This window comes from Marmota marmota, unplaced genomic scaffold (assembly GCF_001458135.2).
Source record: "Marmota marmota marmota unplaced genomic scaffold, marMar, whole genome shotgun sequence".
Classification (NCBI taxonomy): Eukaryota; Metazoa; Chordata; class Mammalia; order Rodentia; family Sciuridae; genus Marmota; species Marmota marmota.
Genome location: NW_026000174.1, coordinates 38,744,810 through 38,760,549, shown reverse-complemented (window position 1 = coordinate 38,760,549; position 15,740 = coordinate 38,744,810). Strand labels below are relative to the sequence as shown.

Below are 15,740 nucleotides of genomic sequence, written 5' to 3'. Positions count from 1 at the left end.
GGGATCTAACCCAAGGCTTTTGTGCTTGCTAGGAAAACACGCTACCACTATATCCCCAGCCCTCATTAAATATTTTTCAACATCACTTTAAAATGATTGCTTATTATTGGCTGGGGATATAGCTCATTTGGTAGAGTGCTTGCCTCGCATGCACAATGCTCTGGGTTCAATCCCCAGCACCACAAAAAAAAAAAAAAAAAGAAAGAAAGAAAAAGATTGCTTATTATTAAAGTATATTTAAAATGTATTAATATATATTAAAATATAGTAAACTGGTACACTATGGTTGGATATTTTAGTTTATTCTAGTCTGTTAGTAACCATGTTATTATAAAAATCATGGGGACTAAAGCTTTGTACTTTCTTTGCCCTTTATGATCTTCCTTGAAATTTTTCATATTGCTTTTGAAACTAGTTGTTATTTTTGTGATGGGTTTCTACCAGGTAGGCAATCATCTGTTCAGGAGACTTGGAATGATTCAAATGATTGTGTAAATTAGTATATTCTAGCATTTCCCTTTTACATGATACTTTGTATTCTAGAATACAGATTTATTCCTGGAAATGTACACTGTGAGAGTAGTACTTATTTCCTCTTAGCAAGCACAGGGCTTGAAAAAGACTTTGTGGTTTGGTTTCAGCCAGGCTTAATAAAAGCTCTAGTTCTAGTCTTTTTACTTGCTGGGTGATCTTAGCCAAGTTATTTAGACTTTTATACTTCAGTTTCCCCATGTGGACAAGGTGGGAAAAATAGTACCTGTCATAGGATTTTTGTGAGGATTAAATGAAACAAAGTATAAAGATAGCTGATTTTGTTTTTTTTTTTTTTAAAATATTTATTTATTTTTTTAGTTCTCGGCGGACACAACATCTTTGTTTGTATGTGGTGCTGAGGATCGAACCCGGGCCGCACGCATGACAGGCGAGCGCGCTACCACTTGAGCCACAGCCCCAGCCCTGATTTTGTTTTTTATTGGTATTAGCATTTCTATCATTGCTAGTCATAGCCTTTGGAAAAGTTTTTTTTTTTAATTTGTTTTCAGAATTAATGTTTATTTTTGAGATCCCAGACTCTTCCCTTTACCTCAACTTTAGATTTTAACATTACTAATTCTTTTAACATTACTAGTTCCAATGTTTAGTGTGGCTTTTATTTTTCCTGCTTCTTTTTTTCTTGGAGTGCTAGGGATCAAACCCAGAGCCCTGCACATGCTAGGCAAGGGTTCTACCAATGTTCATCAGTCCTTGTGTAGTGTTTTTGAAAAATATTTGTTCACAGTGAGAAATCTATTTTTTTCATGTTGAACATAAATAGAAACCTATGCATAGATGTATATATACATATATATTTGAAAAAGTATCTTAATTTATTCAAAACATGGTATTCTTTTTTATGAAAGTCAATTATAATCTGTTAAATTGATTTTAGACTCACAACTTGGAAAACACTGGTAGAGTAAGTTAGTGGTAAAGCAGAGTTCATTTGCATTTTTTCTAGCTACTATAGAAGTCACTTGTAAGGAGAGTCACTTTATCAGTGAAAGGGGGAGAATAATATTTACCTCTTAGTGTTATTATGAGGTCTAAATGAATATCAGGATATGGCCTACTATATAGAAAGAACTCAATACGAGTTAGTTATTACATATGAAAGTATATAATAACTACTCTGAAGATTTGTTTCAAGAACAGATTAAAATAATAAATATAAAGCCCTTACCACAACCATTAAGCATATAGAAGGGTATAATTATTTGTATGGATTAAAGCCTTTTCATGTTTTGAGTAATTTGACATTTCTTAGGACTACTTCATTACTTAACTTTGAAGCAATTTAAGATATTTTTGAATGAATCTTGCCTATCAGTCATCAAGGAATTGTACCTATCAATCATAACATATGGGTCATCTACTCAATATTTTGTTAGCTTATTTTGAGCTGTTATGGTCTTTATATTTTATTTCTTTTGAGTGAAAACTTTATTTAATTTTTTTTTCTTTTAAAGAATACTGCTAAAAACTATCATAGCTTTCTGCAGAAATAATGTTTAACTTCTGTCATCCAGAAAATTTAAATTGGAGGTACTTCCATTGGAAGTAGGATCAGTTTGCTTTTGCAGGATATACAAGAGACATTTCGTGTTGGGGGACTGATGATATTGGTAGAAAACAATACAGAATTAGAAGATGGCTTATCATATAAACTTTAGCCAAAATCTATTTGGATTTTCATGCCTTTCTCTTTATTTCCTAAGTCATGCTTTCCCTTATTTTTCTGTCCTTATTTACTCTATTCCCTAATTTGCTTTCAAACCATGTCATTAAAAGCACAGATTTTTGACCATAAGGAATGGTTCATTTCAGATCCTTATAAAAGCTAAGAAGCATGAAGGCCAGAGAAGTAACTTTGCCAAGGTTTCGGTTAGTGGCAGAGCTGGAACTGGTATTAAGTTCTTTAGATTTCCAATTTATGTGCTTTTTCCACGATATCAAGAAATATTTTAGAAATAAATAGATCAGACTTAGTATTTGCTTTTGAACTTATTCTTGCTTTCTTATTTTTTTCCTTTAACATTTAAAGGAAATTTTTTTTTTCAGTACCACGCAGTGGCACTTAACCACTGAGTCATATCTCCAGTCCTTTTTTGTAGTTTATTTAGAAAGAGGGTCTCACTAAATTACTGGGGGCCTCACTAAGTTGCTGATTGCTTTGAACTAGTAATCCTCCTGCCTCAGCCTCTCGAGCTGCTGGGATTACTGGCGAGTGCCACCATGCCCCACTTAAAGGAAAACTTAAAGGATAGTTGAATCATTAAAAAGCTCATTTCATTCATAAATTTGATTTCAGTAACAGACATTTAAATTTGTTTTAGACATCTCTGTGAGATTGAGTTAAAAAATTGTTTTAACCCTTTATAGTTACCCTATTAAAAATGTTATACATTTGTAATATTGTTGAAATGATAAACATGGTAAACACTGAAAATTAACATTGACATTATGCAAACTAGCATATTTGTTTTGTAGGTTATTAAATATATTTACATTTTTATTATTTAAAATAATTCTTTAATTCTTCTAAGTTCTCTGTGGTCTTTGGCTAATTCTAATTTTTAACATTTGTCTTAATATAATCTGTTCAAAATTATAAAAATTATTTATTTTGTGACTAGTCCAGGTACTTTTTTCCTGTTTGTTTTTTTTTTTTTTTAACCTCACCGTTTAATCTTCAGCTATTTAATTTATCAGCCCTTAAGGAAGGAATAGGGTAGGATATAGAGTTGGTGAAACTCAAAATTGTCAGTTTGTTTTTTGTTTTTGTTTTTGTTACCTTCAATAGTAAAATATTATTTGAAAATAGGCAAATGTATTGAAATAATGATGCATGTTTAGGACCCTCTTTGGAGTTTGGTTTTCCATAACCAAATGTTTACTCTATGGGAAAATAGCTAAAATCCTGTTGAAATTCAGTGGTGTACCAGAAGACCACGCAGGGGCTTTTGGAAAGAAGACTCCTGCTGTATCCTGGAGGAGGCCTGCCCCGGTGGTGAACAGATGGAGCCATTCAGCATGGGAAATTCTAAGAGGAGCTAGCCTTGGAAGAGAGGGTAGTGTCTGAGAATGTGATGTATATTCTAGGTAGGCAAATACTTAGACATTCTAAGAATACAGTACTATTCAGGTCAGTGGTAGCATTTTCTAGGTTCTTTTGGATCTTTTCTTTATTATCCCCTATATCAACATTAACTAAAATTTGGCATTCATAAAATAGTAATGCAACATCTTAATTTTCCACCTTTTGAGTTACCAGAAGACTCTTATAAAGTATATAAATATAATCAATTATGCTTAATCATACATTTAAACTTTTCTTTAAAAGAAAATTTAGAACTAGTTTGGAAAATTTCGAATGTATATAGTTGTCAGATTTATATCTAGCCTTTTACTATATATTTATACACATGTATATACATATAATACACATGCGTATCTGCACACCCCCACACACTCTGTGTGTTTCTCCTTTTACTTGTTTTCTGGCACAAATCCAGACTGTCTTCCCCTGATAGAGTATATTGTAGTAACCTTCTAGTCAATCTCCCTCAGAATAGTACTGATCATTTCAAACTCAGCCTTCAGTCTTAATAAGATCTCTAAATCATCCCTTTTGACTTGTATTCTTCATCATAGTGTTCAATTTACTCTGTCTTCAAAAAACCTCTTTCTATCTAAAGAGGAAATTAGTACCACACTTTAAATTAATTATCATCCCCACCCACATCTTTCATTTCTTTTAAAGTCATCTTCTCTCACTATTTTAAGAAAGTGCTCATTTCTGACTATCCTGGTTCAAACCATTTCTCTTTGTCTTCCCTTTTCGTTCTTTTCTCCAAATTCCTGTTTTTATACCCAGTAACTCACAGTGTAGCACTTTATTCTTTGGTATACAGAGAAAAGATTAGATGAGAGACTTCTAGGATTTCATCTTTCTGTGTGTATGTGTGTGTGTGTGTGTGTGTGTGTGTATACACACGCACAGTTCTTGTTAGATCAATAGCAGGCACTCAATTAAAGTGTATTGAGTGAGTAATGAAGGAATAATAGCTATGAGGTAGTGAAGAATCCTATCAAGGTGGATATTTGTTTTGTGGAATAGGGTATTTCAAAGTTTGAAGATTTTCTAAGCGAGATAGGGCAACTATTTTCTTTGCAGTGGAATTTTAAGATCAGAAGTCATGGTAAACAAGTATCTTTTGATTAGTTTTTCTAAAGTGTAAAAAAAAATATGTTCTTGGTGTAAAGTTTTATCTTCATTTAAGACCCTGGAATTAACCTGAGAGTTGGAAAATTGCCCATTGAGGTAAGTGTTTGGGGAGAAAGGAAAGATGGGAAGGAGAAAGGGGGACCAATGGAAGATTCATAAATGTATCTGATTATTAGTATCTAAGGAAGGAAGAAAACTAACCAGTAATTATGATTGTAGAGTCCTAGCGAAGTCTAGTTTGAACAGCTTTCTCAACTAATGCCATAATTTAGCTGATGAGTGACAGAGTGGTGGCATTCAACTTGTAGTTTTATTTGGCCATACCTTCCACATTCTTTCTCCTGAGGAAATGCCCAGACGTGTAGATTCTGGTGACAGCAAGGCAGTTAAATAATCTGGGGTATGAATGTGGTTTTGTTTTATATCCCAGCAGCTATAAAATCTGTGAAGAAAACTCTGATTCTTTTTTTCTCTATGGAAAACTGATTACCTTCTTTACATTTCTTCTTTGGTGTAACTCTGAATTAAAATTTTAATTTAGGGATTACTTAATTCCTATTCTTTATCTTCAGCAAGAATCTTGAAGCTTTTTATAACTGTAAAAAAAAAGTTGCAATTCTCTTGAGCTACTGCCAATAGCTTACAGTGGTGCCAAAATTTATGTGTGGGAAAGTTGATTTCAATGAGGGTAATTTAGCTGAAGTTTAGTCTAAGAAACTAGTGTTTTGCTGCCAAGCAATTATTTGCATTTCTAAAAAATGACTTATACTTTTTACCAATGCTTTCTTTCATTGTAGACTAGTTACTTAAGTAAGTTATTATCAGTAGTGGTATATATTCTATAATGGAAACTATATTCTTGTTTAATTTGGTTAAGCTCAGCCTTTTTTAAAATATGTGATTTGGGTACTTCCATTAAACATTGCCTTTTGTTTAAATGAAATCCACAGGAATTAAATCAACAACTAGAAAAAAGAAAAAAAATGGAAGAACGTGAAAAAAGAAAGATAATTGCTGAAGAAAAGCACAAGGAATGGGTTCAGAAAAAGAATGAACAGGTAAAAAGGAAAAAAATGCATGCACATATCTTAACATCTCTTTTCAAAGTCTTTCTTCCAATTAGTCCTTAGCTAGGTTTTTCTTATATTTCTCTTAGGTTCTTTCTTCTTTGGGGTTTTGCTTTTGTTTTTTACCCCTACCCTCATGAATATTTATCAAGTCTCTGTCTTTTGCCCTTTGCCCTTTACTCTTCTTTTGTTTTTGGTACTAAGGATTGAGCCCAGGCATACTTTACCACTGAACTACATCTCTGCCCTTTTTATTTTGTTTTGAAACAGGGTCTCACTAAGTTGCTGAGACTGCCTCTAACTTACCATCCTCCTGCCTTAGTCCCCTTGAGTCACTGGGATTAAAGGCATGCACTACAGAGCCTGGATGCCCTCTAATTTTGTTCTTTTCTGTCCCTGTGACCTCTACTAGTGTCTGCCTGCATTCAGCAATTCTAAATATTTTTTAATATATTTTTTTAGTTGTATATGGACACAGTACCTTTATTGTATTTATTTATTTTTATGTGGTGCTGAAGATGGAACCCAGCACCTCACATGTGCTAGGCAAGCGCTCTGCCACTGAGCTACGACACCAGCCCTACCAAGTCTGAATCTTTAGACTTGAATTTTTTGAGTCTTGGATTTCTATCCATTAGGTCAGCAGGCAACTCCAAATGTATACACCTAAAAAAAAGTACCTTTGCCCCATTCCTCTTCATAGACTCTTTCCTATTATTCCTTTATTTCTATTACTTCTACTGTGTCTTCAGTCACCTAAGAATAATAAGAAATCTGTTGCTCCAAAACATCCCCTCCTTTACTATACATAATTGCTGCTTCTCTTTTATTTTCTGAATGGTCTCATTACTTTCTTCAACTTTATTGTTTACTTCTCCACACTAGGATATAAGTTCTTACAAGATCAGGAATTTTGCTTCTTTTTTTCAGTTCTCCAATAGCTTATCCATTACCATACATTAGAGGTACCCAGGAATATTTGTCAAATGAATAAACCCTTCCTGTATGTCTCTGCCAGATTAATCTTTGTTGAATAGATCTGACTGTCATTCCTTAAGTCTAAAAAATTTTTTTCATGTTCCACACCTGTACTGTCTTCTGACTGAGATTTCAACAACTCTAGACTGACTGGTTAAGGAGCCTCCACTCTATTCCCTGAGCCAAAGTAGCATTTCAGCCACATCTACCATCTGTTTTCTCTTTATTCTATGCTGTTTCTTTTTACTGGGATTATTTAGGGACCACACACAAGATAATCACAGCCGCCCCCCATCTTCTTGGAGTATTAGTTTTACTGGAAATTTTTTGAGAGGAAAATGTTATATTTTTATAGTAAAGCAAACATAGGTATATAAAGAAGTAGACTGTAAGTTTTATTTTTATTTTATTTTTCAAAGTGTTGATGATCAAACCCAGGGCCTTGCATATACTAAGAGAGCACTAAATTTTTTTACATTATTTTTAAGATACAAATAAATTTCCTAGAAATCTTGAGCTTTCGGCTGTACTGCCCAGGCCTCAAGAGTATGTATTCTTGAGAAATTTTGAGAATACTTATCTTCTTACTATTTTTCATTTCCTAATTTTTACATATGATATTTTATCAGGATGGGATCTCATCATATCCTCTGTTCTACTTTTCCATTTGTCATCCAACTCAGATTATTTCCTTCATGCAGATTGGCTGTTCACATGTTAGAGATTCTTTCCTGTGAATTTTTGTTCAATTTATATTAACTTTTATAGCACTTTATCATATGATGCTTTGTATTTTGTGTATGTTTTATGAAAAAGAAAAAAATGGCTGTTTTGTAGTATGTATATCCCTTTGCTTTCCGGTAATTTTAAGATCCTTAAGAACAAGAATTCTTTTTTATATTATTTTTTATCCATTACAAGGTTTATAATTCTTTGTATATAGTAAGCATTTGTTAATTGAATGAGTGAATGAATTTTCTTTTTTCTTTTTTTTTGTTTTTTTTTTGCAGTGCTGGGGATCAAAACTAGGTTTTCACTCATGCTGGGTTTTACCACTGAGCTATATTCCTATTCTTCCTTTCAATTTTCTTCTTGTTGTTGTTGTTATTATTATTATTATTACTTTTTAATTTGTGGTGCTAATTGAACCCATGGCCTTAAGCATGTTAGGCTAGCATGCAACCATTGAGCTCTCCTTCATATCCCTACTTTCAATTTTAATACATTCTTATGTTGGATCACACATTAGAAATTTTTTTTTAAAAGTTCTTTATTTTGTTTATTTATTTTTATATGGTGCTGAGGATCGAACTCAGTGCCTCACATGTACAAGGCAAGTGCTCCGCCACTGAGCCACAACCCCAGCCTGATACATTAGAAATTTTAAAATAGCTGGGTATGGTGGCACATGCCTGTTGACTCCAACTACTTCAGAAGCTGAGATGGGAGAATCACAAAGTTGAGGCCAGTCTGGGCAATTTTCTGAGACCCTGACTCAAAATGAAATGAAAAAAGGTCTAGGGGAGGGTGTAGTTCTGTGATAGACTGCTTATCTAGCATGCACGAGGGCTTGAGTGGAATCCCTAATACTGCCCCCCAACCCCCATTTAAAAAAAATTTACTCTGCTATCACTTTTTTTTTATTGTGATTTTGTATGTTTAGAATGATACTGATTTTATTATTAAAATATAACTATGAATTTAGATAAATGCTCAAATTATAGGAAAAAGTTTTAAATTTTTAATTATAGTTTTTGTCCTTACCTATTGTTGAATCTGATGCCAAGTGATATTATTATGAGTATCAAATAATTTCAGTAAGTTGAAGATAACATAATCGTCATCATCCAGGCATTAGAAGAAGGAAATTGGTTAGAGAGGTGTCTGTGTGTATGTGTGTGTGTATTATAACCATAAAAGTATTTGATCCTTACTTGGATTGTGTTTGTTTAGAAATCAATTACTATGGATTGTGTTTGTTTACTTCATCCCCAAAAGAGTACTTTGAATAAATGTCACAATCAAAATAAGTCTATATGACCATTACAAAATTTTGGTTGACACCTTTTTGAAGTTTATATGAAAATAGTTCTCCATGTATGGTGTGCTCTCTCCTCTAGAAGCTTTCTCTTATCTTCTAACTTCATTAAGCTAATTTTTACCATGCCAATCAAACATAATTGTTGTTTTTCTAAGAATGTAAGATACTGCTGAGGGATACATGATATATATTCACTGTTTTAGTTAGTGGTAGTAGACCTAATCCAATTATTTTTGAGGAAAAAATTCTTTTGGAGTAGGTGGCTTGCCATGACATAAATCACTAATTATTGAAAGCAAGATTCCATAAGGTAGAAAATGATTCAGAGATGAACCCTGAAAAATTAATTTACCTATTCTGCAGCATTCTTGTGCATGTTAAAGAATAATTGATCCCTCCTTTTTTTTTTTTTTCTTAAAAACTATCAGATTTCTTATTCAGCCTTAGTTACATTTACCTGTATTTGTAAAGACTGCTCTCCTGGTTCTTCTCTTCCTGTCTGGCATCTAGCTTTCTGTTTACATTTCATGGTGTGTGGTCCTCGGCTGCCTCCAGCTTCATTTTAGTTGTTATCTTGGGCTGCTATTTTCTCTAAGTCATTTTCACTGTGTTTTATCAAAAAATCAGACAAAAGAATTTATGTATACATTAGTAAGATTGCTTTCTTCTAATATGACTGTAAATTGTAAAATCCTTTTAAATCAAATGGCTTATCTCATTGAGTACACTTAATATTTGTGTTGCTATGCTATTTATTTTCCAGATTAATTTTTTTACACATTAATACAAATTTTGAAAAAGGCCTCTACTTTCAGTGTTTTAAAAAAATAAAATTGTTTTTTTTAAAGAGGGGGGGGAGAGGGAGAGAGAGAGAGAGAGAGAGAGAGAGAGAATTTTTTAATATTCATTTTCTAGTTTTCGGCGGATAAACATCTTTGTTTGTATGTGGTGCTAAGGATCGAACCCGGGCTGCACGCATGCCAGGCGAGCGCGCTACCACTTGAGCCACATCCCCAGCCCCATAAAATTGTTTTTAATTCTCAAAACACACTGATATTTTATTTGAAAGACTTAATTCAAATCAACAAGGTGTATGATTGATAACACTGTTATCAGTGTATCATTCATGCTTTCAACAAATGTTTACTTAGCTTTTTCTATGTGCCAAGTAGGCCCTATTAGAGGAATTAAAATAGAAAATCAAAAACTTTAAGTAGCCAGTTGTTCATTTCTTTTACTTGTAAGAAACAAAGGTTCTTTCAGTGCACCATTTTAGAAAAGGAAGATTAATTATTGTCCTCTGCGATATAGAACCAGTGTGCTAGAAAATCCGAAGCCACTTAATGGCTGACTGCTCTCTCAGTAGCAGTGACTATTCTGACTGCCTGCTGTGCAATAAAATACACCTATTTTAAGTTTATGAGTTTGACAGATGTACGTACCTGTATAATTAATAAGCACCACAGTCAAGAACGTTTTCATCACTCCGGAAAGTTCCCTTCGCATCCAACCCCCATTCCCTTCCCATAGCCAGCCCCAGCTCCAAATATCCTGGTAATCTTTCTATTCTGTATATAAGATTGTACTTTCTATACTTTCTTAAAAGCAGCATGAAAGAATGTGTCGGACTTCTTTGTGTTGGACTTCTTTTGTTTTTAAATATATCCTGATATTTCATATATTGTTAATTCATTTTTATTGATGAGTAGTCTCCCATGGAATAGCACAAATTGTTTATCCATTCACTAGTTGATGGTCAGTGGATTGTTTTCCATTAGGAGATATTATGAATAAAATCCTATGACCATTTATATACAAGTCTTTTGTGGACATTTGTTTTCATTTGTTTGGGGTACATGTTTAGGAGCTAAATTGCTGGGCTATGTGGTAAGAATGTGTTTATGAGAAATTACCAAAGTATTTTCTAAGGTGCTTATACCAATTTATATTCTTATGACTATTGTATAAAAGTTCCAAATATTTTACATCTTTGGCAAACCTTATATTGTCAGTCTTTCATTTTAGTTCTTCCAGTGTGTGTATAGTATATACCATTATTTTAATTTTCATTTCCCTGAGATCTAATGCTGTTTCGCATCTTTTTATAAGCTCATTGTATTAGTCTTTCAGAGATGCCATAACCAAATACCACAGACTTGGGTGGTTTAAACAACAGAAAATTTTCTCACATCCCAGAGACTGGAAATCAAGATGAAGGTGTCTGCAGATTTGTATTCTCTTTAGGCCTCTGGCCTGCAGATGGCTTGTTTTCTGGCCTCTTTAAAGGACATCAGTCTTATTGGATTAAGACCTCATTTAAGTTTGATTTACTCTTGGAAGGTTTTATCTCCTCACACTGGGAGATAGGCCTTCAACATAGGAGTTGAAGGGACACAATTCAGTTTATTACACTTATTGACCATGGTAGGCAAGCGCTCTACAACTGAGCTACATTTGTTGTTAGCTTCTTCTGGATTTGTTTTGTGTCGGTTTAAGTCTTTTGCCCATTTTTTGAAGGGGTTATATGACTTCTTATTAAGATATAAGAATTCACGGTTGAGTAAAACTTAGTGGCAGAGAGCATGCTTAGCAGGCTCTGGGTTCAGTCCTCAACCAGCCTCCTCTCTCCATCAAAAGACATGTAGGAATTATTCTTTCTTTCTTTCTTTCTTTCTTTTTTTTGAGATGGGGATCTTGGTGATATCACTTTGTTACTCCGGCTGGCCTCAAATTCCTGGGCTTGTCAGGTGATCCTCTTGTCTGAGCCTCCCAAGTAGCTGGGAATATAGGTACATGTGACACTGGGTGAATTTTGTACATTTCTCTTCGCTTTTTCAGATCTTCTTTTTTTAATGTGGTGCTGGGGATTGAACTCAGGGCCTCACTCAGGCTAGTCTAGCACCTACCAATGAGCTAATCCCCAGTCCTAGAATTCTTTATATATCCAGACCACAAATCCAATGTCAGATAAATGCATTGCAAATATTTCCTCCCATTTAATTTTTTTTTGTGTGTGTGTGTGTGCCAAGGACTAAATCCAGGGATGTTTAACTACTGAGTCACATCTCCAGCCAGTTTTTTATTTTTTGTTTTGAGACAAGGTCTTACTAAGTGGCTTAGGAGGACCTTGCTAAGTTGCTGAGGCTGACTTTGAAATTGAGATCCTCCTGCCTCAGTCTGCTGAGTCATTGGGATTAGAGGTGTGTGCCATCACTCGTGGCCCATTTAATTTTTCTGAATACTATATTTTAAAAAGCAGAATGATCTTCCTTCCTTCCTTCCCTGTGGATTTAACCCATTAGACTTTACCACTTAGATATATCCCCATCCTTTTTTTTTTTTTTTTTGAGACACAATCTTGCTAAATTGTGTAGGGCCTCCCTAAGTTGCTGAGGCTGGCCTTGAACTTTCTATCCTCCTGCTTCAGCCCCCCTATTCACTGGGATTATAGGCACACACCTCTGTGTCCAACTTAAAGAGCATAAGTTTTAAATTTTGTCGATATTCCATATTTCAGTTTTTTCTTTTATGTTTATGGTTTGTATGTCTTTATTTAAGAAACATTGTATAGTTCAAGAGTATAAATTATCTATTGTTTTCTTCTAGAAGTTTTATAACTTCAGCTTTACCTATATGTTTATTTTGAGTTCATTTTAATATCCGGTTGAGTTAAAGGTTGGGGTTCATTCATTTGCATACATATATTCAATTGTTCCACTGTTAATTGAATAGATAATCCTTACCCTATCAAATTACCTTGGCACTGTGTTTAAAATCAGTTGACCATACACACACACACACACACACACACACACACACATCTATTTCTGAATTCTATTCTCTTCTATTGATTTATATCCTGTGTCAGCAGTACTAACTTGTTACTACAGCTCTATAATTCTTGAACTTAATAGTTTTTAAAAAAATAGATAATATAAATCAACTTTTGTCTTCTTTTCCAAACTTATTTTAGTTCCTTTGCACCTTTCTATATGTAATTCAGCATCTGCTTATCAGATTTGCTAATTATGCCTGCTTGAATAGTACCTGGCACTATTGGGATTTTGTTAAATGTGTAGATCGTTTTGGAGAAAATGTCTCTTAGTAATATCAAATTTAAAATCTATGAATATGCTTTTTCTTTCCATTTATTTGTCTTATTTCTCATCAGTTTTATTTAGTTTTTAATGATGGTATTATGCATCATTTGTTACATGTATGTTTAATTATTTCACATTTTGGGCTATAGAGCAATTATCTTGCCTTGTATCTTGCCTTGTTTCTGATATTATCTTGAAACATAAAATTAATTTGTGTAGTCATTTGGTATTATTTCTTCCTTAAATGTACATTGCAAACTACCAATGAAGCTATCAGAAGCTAGAGTACTTTGTGGTAAATTTTTAAATTTTGAATTGTTTTATAATAAATGGTTATATACTATTTCTTCTTGAATTAATTTTGAGAAGAAGTATGTTTTAAGGAGGTTTGACATTTCACTTCAGTTTAAATTTTTTGGCATAACATTATTTTTAGCATTCTTCCATTTTGAAGTCTTTGTGATCTATAGTGATCTACTACTTACTGTGTGATCTTAAGCAAATTACTTACCCTCTTGTGCCTTCCTTTCTTCCTTTGTAAATAGGATAATAATAGTACCTACCCCATACTGGGATTGTAAGAATTAACTGATGGTCCATATGTATAATAAAGTATGTAGAATAGTGTGAGGTATAGATACCAATGAAGTGTTAGTTTTTGTCATTGAAAACATAGTAGGGACTAGATGATTTCTTGTTGGTGAGGTTAGGCAGGAGAGTCATAAATCACACAGATTAAAAGAGATATATTCCAAGACCATTTTCAGTTTGTAGATTTTCTGCCAGTGAGGAGTAATTAAAATCCATTATTGTTCCAGCTATTGAGGTTTTGTTATGAAAAGATTCCTTTTCACAGCTATTGGCTGCTCAGCAAGAAAGAAATATATCAACTTGAAGAATGGTGCAAGCCCTGATTTTCAAGACTTGCTTGTGCTGCACAGCACTGAAAAGGACATATATTGTATATAACTGATGTTTGTTAATTGGGTGTTAATTTATAATACAGTATTTTACAAGATACTTTCAGGGAAGGAATTTCTCTTTTTGGATCATCTTTCTTTGCTCCATGAAAACTGACATGTATATATATTTGTATTCCATATTCCTTTTATACCTTTCAGATTAATTTCTAAAACTTTGATAAAGAGAACTATCCATGCCATTATTTATTTAGAATTTAACTACAGTTGGTAGGTTATCATTTGAGTAAGGAGAAGAAAAGCATTGAGTTATAGTCTATGTCAAAAAATAATTTTTTTTTCTGAAAAGGGCCAGATCTTAAACATCTCAGGTTTTCTGCCTATGCTATGCAGTCTCTGTGGCAATTATTCAAATTTGCTATTGTAGAGTAAAAGAAACCATATGCAAATATATAAGCAAAATGAGTTGGCCATACTTATATAAAATGTTGTTTACAAATAGGTGGCCTGTGGGCCGAATTTGACATTTATCCTTGTTTGCAAGCCTCTGATCTATATAAAACAGTATACCTAAAGATTTGCCCAATTATGTCCTTATATGCAATCTTCAGCAGGCATTATTCATTTGAACTCTATAACTCACTTTTGGTGAATACTTATCCAAGTATTTGTATTGACAAGTTGTCTATCTAGGAAATGTTTATATACATGAGGGTAAACATCCATTAAAAATACTAGGATTCAGCAGTCTAACAGATAGTAATATTTATTCACTAATTTATTTAAAGAATATTTATTGAGCACCTATTGTTTACTCAGCACTATCCCAGTCGCAGGTATACGTTGATGAGCAAGATCTTTGTCAGTGTCCTAATGAAACTTACAGCCAAGCAGTAACTACCTGTTATTGACATTGAACAAGTAATTGCAGTATGTTATATATTCTCATAAACCACATGTGCCAACCACTGTTACACCACTTATTTTAAGAATAATAGAAGTTTAGAAAATTATTGCATATAACAATCCTTCCTTATGTCAGAATAATTACAGGTATTTCAATGAAAATTTCTATTTTTATTTAAGAAAAGGAAAGAAAGAGAACAAAAAATGAATAAGGAAATGGAGGAGAAAGCAGCAAAAGAACTAGAGAAAGAACATTTGCAAGAAAAAGCAAAAGAAAAATATCAAGAATGGTTAAAGAAAAAAATTGCTGAAGAATGTGAGAAGAAGAAGAAAGAAAAGGTATTTTTATTAAAGTAGCCAGTTAGAATATATGTTTTTGGTGTTCCTAGGTGCCAACTATATTTTAGAAAAAAGTATATGATTAGAAAATTGACCGTATCATAGCATAAAGATATGAAACTATCCTTACTTATATTATGCTGTCTTTAAGCTTCAAAATGAATATGTATTTTTGGTTTCCTTACATTGAGTAATTTCAATAAGCCTATATATTTTTCAGTCATATTCAAAATTGTTGTTAGTTGTTTTAAATATTTTTCAATATACTTTTATCTAGTCATATTACTGTATAATAAATTACTTTAGGGAAAAGGCCCAGTGGCCCGCGGAGGGGCAGAGCTGCCAACCACACCGGCAAGGTAGGCGGGCCTGCGACCCACCTGCAGAACAGGCGCAGCACAGGCGCAGCGGCCTGCTGAGAGGCAGAGCCGCCCCCTCCCCCCGCGCCGGCAAGGTAGATGGAACTGTGACCACCCACAGAACAGGCCCAGCGGCCTGCTGAGGAGCAAAGCCGCCCCCCACCCCCCGCGCCTGCCAGGTAGGCAGAACTGTGACCACCGACAAAAAAGGCCCAGTGGCCCGCGGAGGGGCAGAGCATGCCAACCACTCCTGCAAGGCTAGGCA

The 15,740-nt window shown here is 33.8% G+C and overlaps 1 protein-coding gene across 3 annotated transcripts in view; it reads left to right on the top strand.

Annotated features, from left to right (window-relative positions):
• The window catches only part of Ccdc34 (coiled-coil domain containing 34), a 30,582-nt gene that overhangs the window by 6,692 nt on the left and 8,150 nt on the right, over positions 1–15,740 (top strand). For 2 of the 3 annotated variants that reach the window (XM_048788518.1, XM_015477725.2), the window contains exons 3-4: positions 5,716–5,823; positions 14,958–15,116. In XM_048788518.1, coding sequence (XP_048644475.1) covers positions 5,716–5,823; positions 14,958–15,116 — 267 coding nt within the window. The remainder of the gene's footprint in view (positions 1–5,715; positions 5,824–14,957; positions 15,117–15,740) is intronic. The other variant, XM_048788519.1, reaches the window with a different exon arrangement.